The sequence below is a fragment of the Arvicola amphibius genome, chromosome 12 (genome assembly GCF_903992535.2).
Source record: "Arvicola amphibius chromosome 12, mArvAmp1.2, whole genome shotgun sequence".
Classification (NCBI taxonomy): Eukaryota; Metazoa; Chordata; class Mammalia; order Rodentia; family Cricetidae; genus Arvicola; species Arvicola amphibius.
This window is the reverse complement of record NC_052058.2, coordinates 25,680,096-25,693,095: the sequence shown is the minus strand read 5'-3', so window position 1 is coordinate 25,693,095 and position 13,000 is coordinate 25,680,096. Positions and strand designations below refer to the sequence as shown.

The following is a 13,000-nucleotide window of genomic DNA, read 5'->3' as shown; positions in this document are numbered from 1 at the left end:
CCCATATCCCAAGACCTGGGCTTCTCTCAAGAGAGAATGGATGTGCGCTTTACCAAGCGACCCAGGGGGTAAAAGTGAAACGGTCCTAGAATTTTCCTGATGCTAGGGACCTTCTTCTTAGTCAACCAGGGCGGGGGGGTGGGGGGGAGGAGGGGAAGGAGAGAAGAGGCTGGAGAGGGGGCTCAGGCTGAAGACTAACACCCTCCTCTTCCATCGCTCGGGGGCAATGAAAGAAGAAAGTTGAGCCCGAGGACACTGAACGTGAACCACCTCACTCGCACCCCTTGGCTGCACAGTACTCCACACACCCAATGGCCGCCCCCCACCCCAACAAATGCAGAATTAACTCTGACATTCAGGGCCTGAAGGGGGAGAGCGGAGTAGCTGCCGCGCATCTCCCCTTTCTATGTAGATGACACCAAGGCAGAAGCATCATTTCCAACCCCCTCAATCCACCCAGTGCATGGGAGATGGGGGGGGGGGGGCGTTGGAAGAGGAGGATCATGATAGGATGAGGTTTAGCAGCGGGTACCCGGGCTCTGGCTGCTCACCATTCGCGTGGTCCTCTTGCTGCTGCCGTTGATGCTGCATTTTTTTCATCATCATCATCATCATCATCCACGAACATTTATTGAGCGCCTACTGTGTGCAGGGCACTATGCTCAGCGTAAGGGAGGGGGAGGAACGGGTAAGGGGGGTTACGGATGGGTAGGAGCCGCGGTCCCTGCCCTTATTTTCGCTTCAGCAGGGGGTGGGGAAGGACAGAGACAAATAACCAAAAATAAGGATAATTTATAAAAACCGCCTGCCACCCACGCTCCTTCTTTTTTCAAAAATGGAGCAAAATAAACTTTTTATAAAAAATAAAATCAGATGTATATATTATCTTGATAATATATACATGTAATTTTTTTGCTGCAAAGGAGAATTGGCTTGGTCCCCTCCTCTAGCAGAGGGACGCCGCGGTGGTGCCCGCCCGGCCTCCCGGGCCACTCGGCGCGCCCCCCATGCCTCCCGTCCGCCCGCCGCGGTGCCCGGTGCCCCGCCGCCGCCCGCGCCGCCGCTGGCTCGGGACCGCGGGCAGCCGGAGCTCACATCCGGGGACGGAGGCGCTCGCCCGCCCGCCCGCCCGCCCCGCGCCCGCCGCGCCGCGCTGCACGCCGGCTTCGCCCTGGCGACGCTGCGCGCCCGCCGCCGTCCCCCGCCCTCCCCCGCGCGCCCGGGCCTCCCACCGGCCGCGCCGCGCCCCAGCTGCCGGCCTGCGGCCCACACGCCCCCCGGGCTTCACGGCGCGCGACTCAGATGCCGCCACCCCCGGCCTGGCGCGGCCGACCGAGGGTTAAGCGCGCTGCAGCCGCCAGCCGCCGGGTTAACCCCCTCGGCGCCGCGCCCCTTCCCCGAGCCAGGCCCGTTGGGCCCCGTGCCTGCTGGAGGGGGCACGGATGCGCCGCTCCTCGGCAAGGCTTCCCCGGAAGGGGGCTGCTGGGGCTCCTGGGGTCCGCTGATCGAGTTCAGAAGGTCCGAGCTCATGGCACACCTGGGGGAGGCCCCGCCCCCCCGGGGGGGACCCAGGTGCCCGCAGGCGATCGCCGCTGCGGCATCAGAGCTCACGGTTCGCTGGCTCTGCCTGAACTAGACAGGCGTCCCCCACCCCACTTCCTCCAGTTTTGGGGTGCAGAGGAATGAGAGAGCCCTGCTCTTTAGGGAGCACCACTGTCCTCCGGTAACTGCCCTCAGCCCTGACTCCCTTCCTCCGCACCCTCCCTCGCCCGTTGCATACGTGGCGGTGGGCTCCCTCCCTCTCACCAACCACCTCCACGTGTGTTTGGAGGCAGGTACAGAGAAGTAACAGCCAAGGACTTTGAAACCACTAGTGCCGAGAGGTGTACAGTGCAGCTCAGATAGATGACTCGTTTGGGAATGAATACTTTGTTTTGTACCTTCTCGGCCTCCTGTTTGGAGTGGGGGAGGTCTACAGGCCCCAGCTCCTGTCTAGAGGGGGGGAAATACTGTATCTAGTGGATGACTGATATTTTTCATTTAGCTTGGCGCTGGCTGTTGGGAAAAGGCGTCAGCTTTGTTACTTTGCAGGATTCGATTTATTTGCCTTTGTTCGGATCTGCTTGTTCCCGCTGAGTTTTAGAACGGTTGAGAACAGTGTCTTTATAGCAAAAGACTCGGCGTGAATTAAGAAAATAAATGTTTATGGGAAGGTGCTCCTTGCTCAAGGACCACATGCTGAGCATCTTTGATTGTTGCAGGGATCCACCTAGGAAGCATGGATATCCAGGGTTCTTCTGAAATGGGGCCTGGTCAGGAAAAGAGAAAAACAACCATGCTTTTCTCTTATTCTTCATTTGCTTTTTGGAAAAAGCTAAGGTTGGGAATTCTGCTTGTCATAGGAAGCTGGGCTGAGCCACCTCACCTGTGACTGTTGCTTAGCTGAAATCTAAAAGGATTTCATCATACATGTGACTGTCTACTTATTCTTTGGAAGGACAGATTGGCAAGGAAGCACATGTCACTATCAGAATTCCAAGTTCAAAGTTTAGCCTCTGGAGGCATATACCAGAATGTCATCCCAACGCTGGCTCATGGTCCGGATCTGCCAGTGTTCACAGGGCATCTGGAATCTGTGGCACAGCCCCTTTCTCAAGAATAAGTTACCTAGTGACAGGAACAAAAGTCTAACTTTATTCACTGCTTCCTAACTGAGGACGGGGAGGACGCGGGGCACAGGGCAGTGGAGCTCTACTGCATGTCATCAAAGTGATGAACATAAAGCATTATACAATTGTCAGAACCCATCGTCCTGTGCACCACCAATCTGGACCATAATACAAACTGCAGACATTAGTTGTAATAACCCATTGGTATGTTCAATAGTGCTAGCAAGTGTACCACACCAATACAAGATGTAATAAGAGAAACTGGTGGAAACCAAGACATGAAAGTTCTACTGTGTAAATTCCCTGTAAATCTCAAAGTTTGTTCAAGTCTATTTTTTTAAAAAACGGTGCTAATTTTATAGGGCAGGAAGAGTGAGCGGTGGGAAGAATGAAGGCATGAGAGAAGACTGTTGCTCGGGGTGGGAGCTGGTGGACCATGAGCAGGTGCACAAAGTTCATGTGGACTCGGGGAGAAAGGAGGCTCAGACCCAGTGAAGAAAGCCGTTTGTTGGTTGGCTAACACTATCCAGGGCGCCTCTGTCTGGGAACCAATGAAGGTGTTTTAACTGAGAGGATTATCAACCTTGCCATTTGGGTTCTACACTCAGGATATGGATGGAGTTTATTGAACTGAAGTTTTTTTTTAATGTTGTGACATCAATGTGTTTGTAGAAGTCACAGGACAACCTTCAGGACTCAGCTAGCGCTGAATTGAACACAGGTGGTCCAACTTGGCATTAAATGCCGTCACCCACTGAGCCCCTGGAACTGAAGCTTTGGGCTTTCCATCTTTCTGATGTCATCAGCAAGTTTTGAGGATTTGGAATTTTGGTGGGTTTTTTTTTTTTACTTTTGTTTTCTTTTTTGAGACAGAAGTTGGGTTCTGGGATTTTGTTGCTCTGTTTCCCCACTCTCCACAGTTCTGCATGCTTTGCTCCGTCTGGGTGATTTAAATATACTTATTTCCATGACAAGGTAAGTTTCTGGGGAAACGGGTAGTAACTAGTATTTCTGTAGGTTTTCTGTATGTCAGGCTCTAATGTAAGCACTTTGCTTGTATTAACTCATTTAATTCTCATACTAAGCCTATGAGGAAAATGCTGTAAATTTTCATATCTTTGCAGCAGACAAGATTGACACCTAGGAGTTGGGCAACTTGTGACAAACCACACAGTTCCCTAGTGCAGAGGCACTAAGACATGGGGAAAGGCCAGAATGGACATCTTCTATCTATTCTGATGGCTTCTGGGGAAGGGAAAGTCATTGCCTTAGATTGTGTATGAAAGAGCGAGCCCACCAAGCTTTCCTGGATAGTTTCAAATTCAGCCTCACAGATGGTTCTGGTTAAACTCAGGTCACAGGCAAAGAACAAAAAGGCCTGAATCTGAGTAAAGGGACCTCTAGGGAGCAGACCAGGACCACAGGAAGAGGAGGGAAACAGAATGCACTATCCACATGAAATTGTCAGAGTAAATTTAATCGATTTTTTTAAATGCCAAAAAAATAGATGTTAGTTCTAAACCAACCACATGTGCAAGCATTCAACTGTATACTAGCCCTGATCCAGGGCATTCTTCTCCATGCCTTTAAAATAGAAAACATCCCCACTTAAAGGCACAGAGTTGGCATCGTACATGTGGCTGTCTACATGCATTGCATCTCAAGGCTCTCTCCTGACCCCAGCATGGCCTCTACTAGCTCAGACACCCTATCACAAACAACTCTGACCTCCCTCTCACAAATGATCCATCTTGTGTGAAGAGACCTCGCGTCACTTCCGTACCCATCAGATGCTTCTCCTCTGCCCCCACATCCAGCCTAAACTCCCGTGACCAGCTTCCAGCCTATCCTTCTGCTGGGTTCACCTTCACTGTGGTCAGCTGGCTCCTCATTAGGCCGTGAACATGCTGTGCTCATTTCTGACTCTGCCTTGGCTCCAATTTATTCACTGACCTGAAATCCCTGCCTTGCTGACCTCTGACTAAACCCTCCCTATTTAACAAGCCTCTGTGAGGGTCCCTCCTTCCTACCAGGAGCCTCCAGTGATGGTTCCAGCCACCTGCCTAATGGGTGAACCCCTCACCTCCCACCCCTTCCCTAAAGGTCTGTAGCACCAGTTATTTCTTTAGTAGTGTGGCTTTTGTGCCAAGTGTAAACCTGTAAATCCTGAGTCTCCAAACACAATTCAGATTCTTAAGCAAGGATCCTCTCTAAACCCCTCCTCCAGCCACCAAGTGTTGTGTTCCCAGCAGGCACTAAATATTCTGATTAATTTTCATGGGATCATAAAAGCTCATAGATGTCTCTAGAAATTGTCAGCTAATATTTACCAAAATCCCATAAAGTTTATTGCAGCACACACGGCCCTCTGATGGTAAAAATATAAAATAGAAAATCGGGTCCTTTGCACACTAGGAAACCTAATTAAGAGAGACAAGCAAATACATCCTGAAGGCTATATGAAGAATCTATCCGCAAACACCGGGAAGTGGGGTCCGAATGAGTCTCTCCACCCACAGACCCTGGTGCAGAGAGACTGGCTCTGACCTACTAACCACCAGAAGAGGAAATGAGGTGGTTTGGGGCTGTGTGTCCGATGACATAACCGAAGCTGTGAACTTGAACAGAGATCAGGAAGCCAGCAGTTGGCTGGGACCTAGCAGAGCTTAGGGGAGAAGGGTAGGAAGATGTAAAATCAGGGCCAGGGGGTCACTAATTCTAGCTTTCTAGTCAGGGTGTTTTCCTATAGGCTGGCAATACCTATGCATACCCTAAAAGAGTCTTTAATTATGATAGTTCCCATGAAGCTTCTACTAGATAGATTTTCATCGATTGATATCTACCATATTCAAAAATTAAAACTGAGAACGTTGAAAATTTAACTTTAAAGTAGTAATATCATTATATGCTAGCATACTGGGTATTTTTTCTAATGAAAAGTAACTTTTCAGAGCAAACTAATGACAAGAATGGCAATGGTTTAGGTTTTTGCAAATGTCTTTCCTAACTGAATGAAGACAGATTCCTGTACCTGTCACTGCAGGCAGTCCACAGCAGTAGCTGGACGGATTGAAGCAGGTGACAAAAACCCAGCCTTCCATCGATGCAGTGGGGGAAAGGATGGACCATTTGAATCGCCCTTCAGATAACCCAGGAGTATTGTTATTTGCTATGACACCAACTCCTCTTTTAAAGATTGCTTGAAATATGGAATTTGAAACCCTATTTTACTCTGCAACACTAAAACCCATGTCTGTATTGCAGTTTGAATGGCTGTCTTACCTACCGGTGGTTTGGTAATGTCATGCATTGGTCATTAGGAAATACCTGTTTACTTAGACACACATTTCCCAAATGTCAACACATTTTATCATACAATATAAAAAAAAGCTTTCATTTTTATCACTACCAATCTCATCAGAAAATCTTTAATATTGGAAAGCTGTCAAGCTCTTGACGGTAGAGAGAAGTTTTTCAAATTTATAATTTTCACTTGAGAGCTCGAGTTTTATAATTGGCACAAATACTGTCAAGTCTTTCCTTTGAAGTAACTAGCTCACTTCACTTTCAAGAAAATATCTGGCAAATACGTGGGTCTAAAGAGCCAAAGTTTGTCAGTGAAAATGATATTCCATGGAAAAGGAATCCATCCCACAGGTGGCACTGCCACTGTACCCTGTGTGAGAAATAAGCCTTGCACTTGTTCCAGTTTGTCACCCAGAATGTCAATAAGACAGGTACACGGTAAATAAGATTTACTCACGTTAGTAGTTCTTACTGCTTCATCAAGGACATTTGTGTGCATTTATTTCTGTGTGTATGTTTGGGCGTGAGCAGATACATATGAGCATGTATGTAGCGGTTAGAAATCAAGCTTGGGTTTGGTCCTCAGGAGACAGTTTCTGAGACAGGCCCTGGAGCTCTCCAATTAGATTAGGCTGGCTGGCCAGCCAGTTCTAAGTCTCTGCCTCCCTCTGCCTTCTGTGCTAGGGTCAAAAGCTCAGCTTTCTACCTGCATGCTGAGAATCACAATCAGAGCCTTGTGCCTGATCACACTCACAGCACACTTGGGGCTGTGCAGCAAGCTATTTCCCCATCTCCAAGGAGATTCCTAATAAAACAGGCTTTAAGGTGTGCGGGGTGTGTGTGTGTGTGTGTGTGTGTGTGTGTGTGTGTGTTGGGTGTGCATGCATGTAGAGAATAATGCAGTGCTCACCAGTTCACGGCCTTGTTTTGTGGGACAACAACAATACCACTTTCACTGGTGTTGATTCTGTATTGTCAGTACAAATGGCAACATAGTAGAACGATCAAGTAAGTCTCAAACCTATGGAAGTAGGTTTGAGTCCTAAGGTCCCTTACAAGGAACCCACCCTACCCCAGGTAGAGTTAGAAGATAAGATACAGGGTGTCTGGTGCCTGGGACAAGCTTGAATTAAAAAAAACAGTTATTTATTGCTTATTTCAAATACAAATTTAATTAAACTTCTTGTATTTTTATTTGCTACCCTGAGAGTCTATAGACTACACTTGGGAAGAGTGGGATCATGCTACTCTGGCCACTTCTGAGCAGAGAAATATCAGAGTTGTGTGTGATCAAAATAACTCCATCTACAGTAAGCAAGACAGAGCAGAGGGTAGAGAGATCTGCAGAACACGGGGAAGGGCTGGTAGGTCAGTTAAGAAGATGTTACCTACTAACTGCAGTTATTGCCAAGGGTAACATTATCCTCAGATTGGGCAGAAAGAAAGCAACCCTGCAGGAGGCAGCACTCAGGAAGGGAGGTCCCTGTCCCTACCCTGGAGCACAGCTAGCCACCCTGTACTCCTTTCAGCCTTTCCCTGGCTCCATCAACAGAATGTCTCGGTTATAACTTACTAAGACCCCACCCAACCAAATTCGCAGTTCTTTCTTCATGCTTTGGCTGCATTGCAAGAAGAGTCCAGCCGGTCCTTATCCTCCATCAAGTAACTTTTCACATCAGACAAGAGTAATCCCAGTTCCTTTAACTGCTTCATTCCCATCTCCCTTAACCTAGTTTTTAAATCGCTTTCTCATGCACCAAATCCCTACTTCCCTAGTTGGGAAATCCTGGCAGCATCTAATATATACAGGCAGGCCATATCCCATCGGCCATAATTCTTAAGTCTCCCCTCTGTGAAATAAACGGAATCAGTTGTAACATATGCTTTCTAAGGCTTTTCATATGGCATGTCAGGGGACTGGACTTTACACTCAGGTAGACTGAGGCTCCAAATCTGGCCCCACCTCGCTTTATTGTTTGGGAAGTCACTCACCACTTAGGGCCTTGGATTCCTCAGCTTAAAAACTGGTATAAAACCAGGTACAATGAGATTAGAGTCTGGAGTCTCGGCACTGAGGAGGCCGAGGGAGAAGGATCAGGATACATTCCCAACCAGCCTAGACTACATTGCGAGACCCTGTCTTCCTTCATAAACACACACACACACACACAGAGAGAGAGAGAGAGAGAGAGAGAGAGAGGAGAGAGAGAGAGAGAGAGAGATCCACCTAGAATAATTGTACTGATTAATTGTAAAAGATGCACAGCTTCTGACACACACACATCTTATCTTTATCCCCTGCTCTTGAACACAACTCCCCAATTAAGATATGATTCCCCTGTACCATAATAGGTCTCCCTTTGACAGCATTCTGTCCTTCAATATAATCCAAAACCAGCGGAACACAATGCACTTTTAATAGCCTTTGTATTTTCTTCTGATTTAATACCCAGCACAACAGTTAATGTTGCTAACTCTAAAGCAGGTAGCAGGCCAGAGATGATGGAAAAGTGATTGCTGGCCCCCTACATTGTGCAGTCTGGCAGCAGATGCCGCATATGAACCAAGCTGGCCATCAACACCACTGAAGCACAGCCACCTCCGGGTTAACAGCACAGCCAGCTACTAGAAACAAGACTGGGACCGCGACACACTGCGAGGGGAAAGTCACACCAACCTGCATCCAGTCAACCACTCCAGCAAGCTTCCAAGGACAGGAAGTTGTTAGAGGGGTCCAGCAAGTAAACACACGTCAGAAATTTTATAGTTCAAATGTTAGAGTTTCCTTTTTGCTGCTTCCGAGCAGTTGTTTAAATATTTAATTCACACCATAAAACCGGAGTTTAAATGTCACCAGTGTCTCTCTGAGCCAGTCTTGCTGTATATGTAGGCCTGGCTTTCTCGCTATTTCACTTTTAAAAAGTTGAATCATAAATCTTTGATTCTAGCGTAAGCTTTTTTTAATTTTAAATTAAAATATTTGAAAAGAGGCATTACAGAGGAAACTGCTGGACTATGAAGACCCCACAGCTGGACACAGTAGCACATGCCCTTAATCCCAGCCACTCCAGAGGCTGTGGCAGAGGCTTACATGTTTAAGGCCCATCTGACAGCATGAGGTCCCATCTCAAAAAGTTTTCATTTCCTTCATATTTCTTCTTACAAACAAAACCCTTTGAAGTGAGCAGTAGCTCAAGCCAGCGTGTGATACACACCAGTAATCCTGGCTACTTGGGAATCTGAGACTGATGGATCATGAGTTCAAGGCCATCCCTGAAAATTTAATAAGATGGGGACTGTAACTCAGTGGCAAATTGCTCACCTACCACGCACAATCTAAAGTGGAGGAAAAGGAACAAAACACCCTCAAGGGGTAATATATATTCACAGAAATTCTATAACGTGGGGACTTGGGGATGGCTTAGTTGGTAAAGCATTTTCCTTACAAGCATAAGGCTCTGAGTTTGACTCTCAGATCCCATGTATTAAAAGCTGAGCAGGGTGGCACAAGTTTGCAACCTCAGCAGGGAGGAGGCAGGAAGACAGATCCCTGAGGCCAGCCAGCCTCATCTATTGGGGAGTTCCAAGCTAAAGAAAAGACCCTGTCTCAAAAGAGGTTGATGATGGTGTTCCTGAGGTGTTGTCTGGTAGATGAGATTGCTCAGCAGGTCAATGAGTTGCCAGCAACAATGACACCTTGAACGCAGTCTCCAGAATGCACAGGGTAAGAGGACAGAGCTAATTGCTCCAAGTTGTCCTCTGACCTCCCCCCACGTGCACACACACATGCACACACATACACACAAATAAACATGTAAGGGGAAGGTTCCAGGGTAAAAAAGAAAGAAGCATAAATCTTAAGTATTCCAAATTCCTTTAATCCCTTTCAAAGTGGAGAGTACTCAACCAATGTTGGAGTGTGTGTGTGTGTGTGTGTGTGTGTGTGTGTGTGTGTAAATGCAGTGACCTCTCAGCTTCATGACTGGGGTGGAAAAAAATGGGTGCTAAAAATTGGAATTGGATGGTGAGTTTGAAATTTTGATAGAATAGCTAGATTTTGTATTCTTTACGTTACTAAAATATACTGGAACTGCTTAAAATTCCAGATTGAGAAAATTTTATATATGTTTAAAAAACACATTGTAAGATCCAAAAAACACTTATTTTGAAGAATTGTTATAAAAATTTAGATAATTCAGTAAAGACTGTCTGTTTCATGCTCTAATGGCCAGGTAGGCACTGTGTCACATCCAGAAATGCACAGCTTTCTGTTCAGTTCTACCCATTTTTCAGGTTGCTGTTTTTAATATGTGTTTATAGCACACTGAAGACATCTCAGTCAGTCAAGTATTAAGCAAAATCAAGTATTAAGCAGCATGGCAGGGAGACACACATGGTAGTCTTCATTGTCAACACATCTATGAAACTGGATAAATATTTGTTAGTGTTCCGTGTTGATAAATACAAGGAACACATGGAGCTGAAAGGGAACCATAGAAAAAGTGCCACGGTTTTCCGAGGCTGGGGCAACGTTCACAGCAAACAGCTAAGAATGACAGCGTGGGCCAGAGGGTAGGAGGGCTTTCCAGCTTTCCTTCTGCACAAGCAGGCTAGACAGCCTTCTGAGGATGCGCTGTGGTAACCAAGTAGCTAAAGTCAGAGTGCCCATTCCATCCGTGAGTATAAAGCCTGAGCAAGGTGGAAGGGCTGCTGGGGTTCTTCACCCGAACCCACAGTTTGCCCCACTCCCCTCCTTTGCAGCAGGCTCTCATTGGCTTCGTTTCCTGGCTCCTGCCTCACTTGGTTCCTTTGTCACCCACAGAGCTTTCTTGGGAACTTCTTTCAGTCCCTTTACTTCCTTCTCAAATAGATCTTCATAGATCTTCAGCTTCTGTCACTCACTACAGCCTGATGCACGGAAGATTCAGAATCAGAAGGTCAAAGTTCACTTTTGGGCCACATCGGTTGATGTTCTAGAACTCTGCAATGGCTCAACTGAGGAGAACAGTATGGGTGAGAGGTTCAAAAGTCCAGCCTTACTCCTCAGTGCTGTGGGAGTTCCAGCAGCCCGTCTTCCTGGATGGTTTCTTCATGCACAAAGGCCTACCACGTAAGGTCACAGATGTACGGTGACATGGGGGAACTGGATGAGAAAGCATTTTATATGTCATAAAACACAAGACCCATGGGCCGGGCGGTGGTGGCGCACGCCTTTAATCCCAGCACTCGGGAGGCAGAGGCAGGCGGATCTCTGTGAGTTCGAGACCAGCCTGGTCTACAAGAGCTAGGACAGGCTCCAAAGCCACAGAGAAACCCTGTCTCGAAAAACCAAAAAAAAAAAAAAAAAAAAAAAACCCACAAGACCCATGGTTTTCAAAGTGTAATTACTGATGCCTTAGCAACTACAGCATCTGAGAACTGAGATGCAAATTATCCAACTGGCCACAGACCTATGGGATGGGAAGTTTTAGAGGTGGAATACCACAGTCTGCATGCCAGCATGCTCCACATGACTGGCTGAGACGGTCTGCTTTGAAGACTGTACTTTACAAGCCTTTCTCTATGGTTCTGGAGAGACTGAGCCAGCATAAGGAATGTTAGGGTCTCCGGGTTGCATGATGCTATCGTGTGTGAAACATGACAGTTTATCTTCTGTCTGTTCTTCAGTTTAAACTACCCTTCAAAATCAGGCCACTAGAGCCAGTTCACAGCCCATAATGCCTACGCTGTGCATCATGCAGTTGCTGACATCTCTGAGGGGCTGGGGACAGTCTGAACAAAGAAGCCCAAAATTAAGTGGAAGCCGTTTTATGGCTTTAACTATACCAGAGATGAATTCTGTGTGCTTCTACCTGGCACTGTTGCCAGGAATCCCATCACAATGACTTCTATAAGCTACATTTATTCTGCTCCCAGAAACACCAGTGACCTAGGAACAAAAAGCTCTATACTTCCCAAGTAAGAGAAATGGAAGAAAAAGGGTATTGACCCCATGTTCTTCAGAGGCAGAATGCCTGCAGCCCTACTTTGGGAAGAATACCCCAAAGTGAATATCTGGGGTCACTGTAGACAACTTTTGCTTTCTTGACATTTCCCCAAAGGCAGAGTACGCCTGCAGGTATGTAATCATAGATGTATCAAACACTTAGAGCTTGGCGCTGGGATATCAGGCTGAGAGAGGTGATAAACAGACCCCCGGAGAAAGGGGCAGATGTGTAGATTTGCATTTACCTGTGTCCTGTGAAAGACAAAAACAGCACCACATGACCATCAAGGAAATGGGCCTTCTACCGCAGAGGCCTAGCCCCCTGCTTCTTGACCTTGGGCATTCTGGTGACCCTTTTATAAAGTATTTTAGCCAGGCACTGGTGGGGCACACCTTTAACCTCAGTACTGGAGGCAGAGGCAGGCAGGATCTCTCTGAGTTTGAGGCCAGGGTGGTCTACAGAGTGAGTTCCAGGATGGCCAGGGTTACACAGAGGAAAGCCTGTCTCATAAAACCAAACAAAGGATTTATACTGTGCCGTTCGATTTAGAGAGTATGCTCACACAGACTTGCTCACTATGAGAAAGAAAAAAGGTCTCAATTGCCATGGAAGAGACTTGGCCATGGCTATTGCTAATAAATGGCAGAGCTTGAATATGAATCTGCGTTTCCCAACTCTAAGCCTACTTCATCACCTCGGTGTGCATTTTCCAATTTGGTTGTGCCCTGCAGCAGAGATAACACTGCCATGCTCAACTCCCATGCTCACTCAAAGAAGGGTCTCAGGGCTTCAGCACCCTGGGGAGGCGTGTGAACCCCAGGCCCCCACCATTCCGTGGGTTCCCGGCTTACTCCCACGGTTTACCTCCTACATGCTTTCAGAGCACAGGAGCTTAATGACTTCACAGATGGGCAACATTGTCAGCCATGGAAAGAGAGTCTGCTACCCATAATTGTACTCTGAAAATACCACTGGGGAAGAGTGGGGATGAGTCACAGAGCTGGCAGGAACTTCTCATAGGCCGCAGCCCTTCTGGAA

At 47.3% G+C, this 13,000-nt stretch overlaps 1 protein-coding gene across 5 annotated transcripts in view; it reads right to left on the bottom strand.

The window, feature by feature from the left end:
* Positions 1–13,000, bottom strand: part of Cacna1d (calcium voltage-gated channel subunit alpha1 D) — a 440,918-nt gene that overhangs the window by 308,977 nt on the left and 118,941 nt on the right. For 4 of the 5 annotated variants that reach the window (XM_038350014.1, XM_038350013.1, XM_038350012.1 and 1 more), the window contains exon 1: positions 552–618. The exons of the other annotated variant lie outside the window; for it this stretch is intronic. In XM_038350014.1, the coding sequence (XP_038205942.1) occupies positions 552–618 (67 nt within the window). Of the gene's footprint in view, positions 1–551; positions 619–13,000 lie in introns of those variants that run through there. 5 annotated transcript variants of the gene reach the window in all.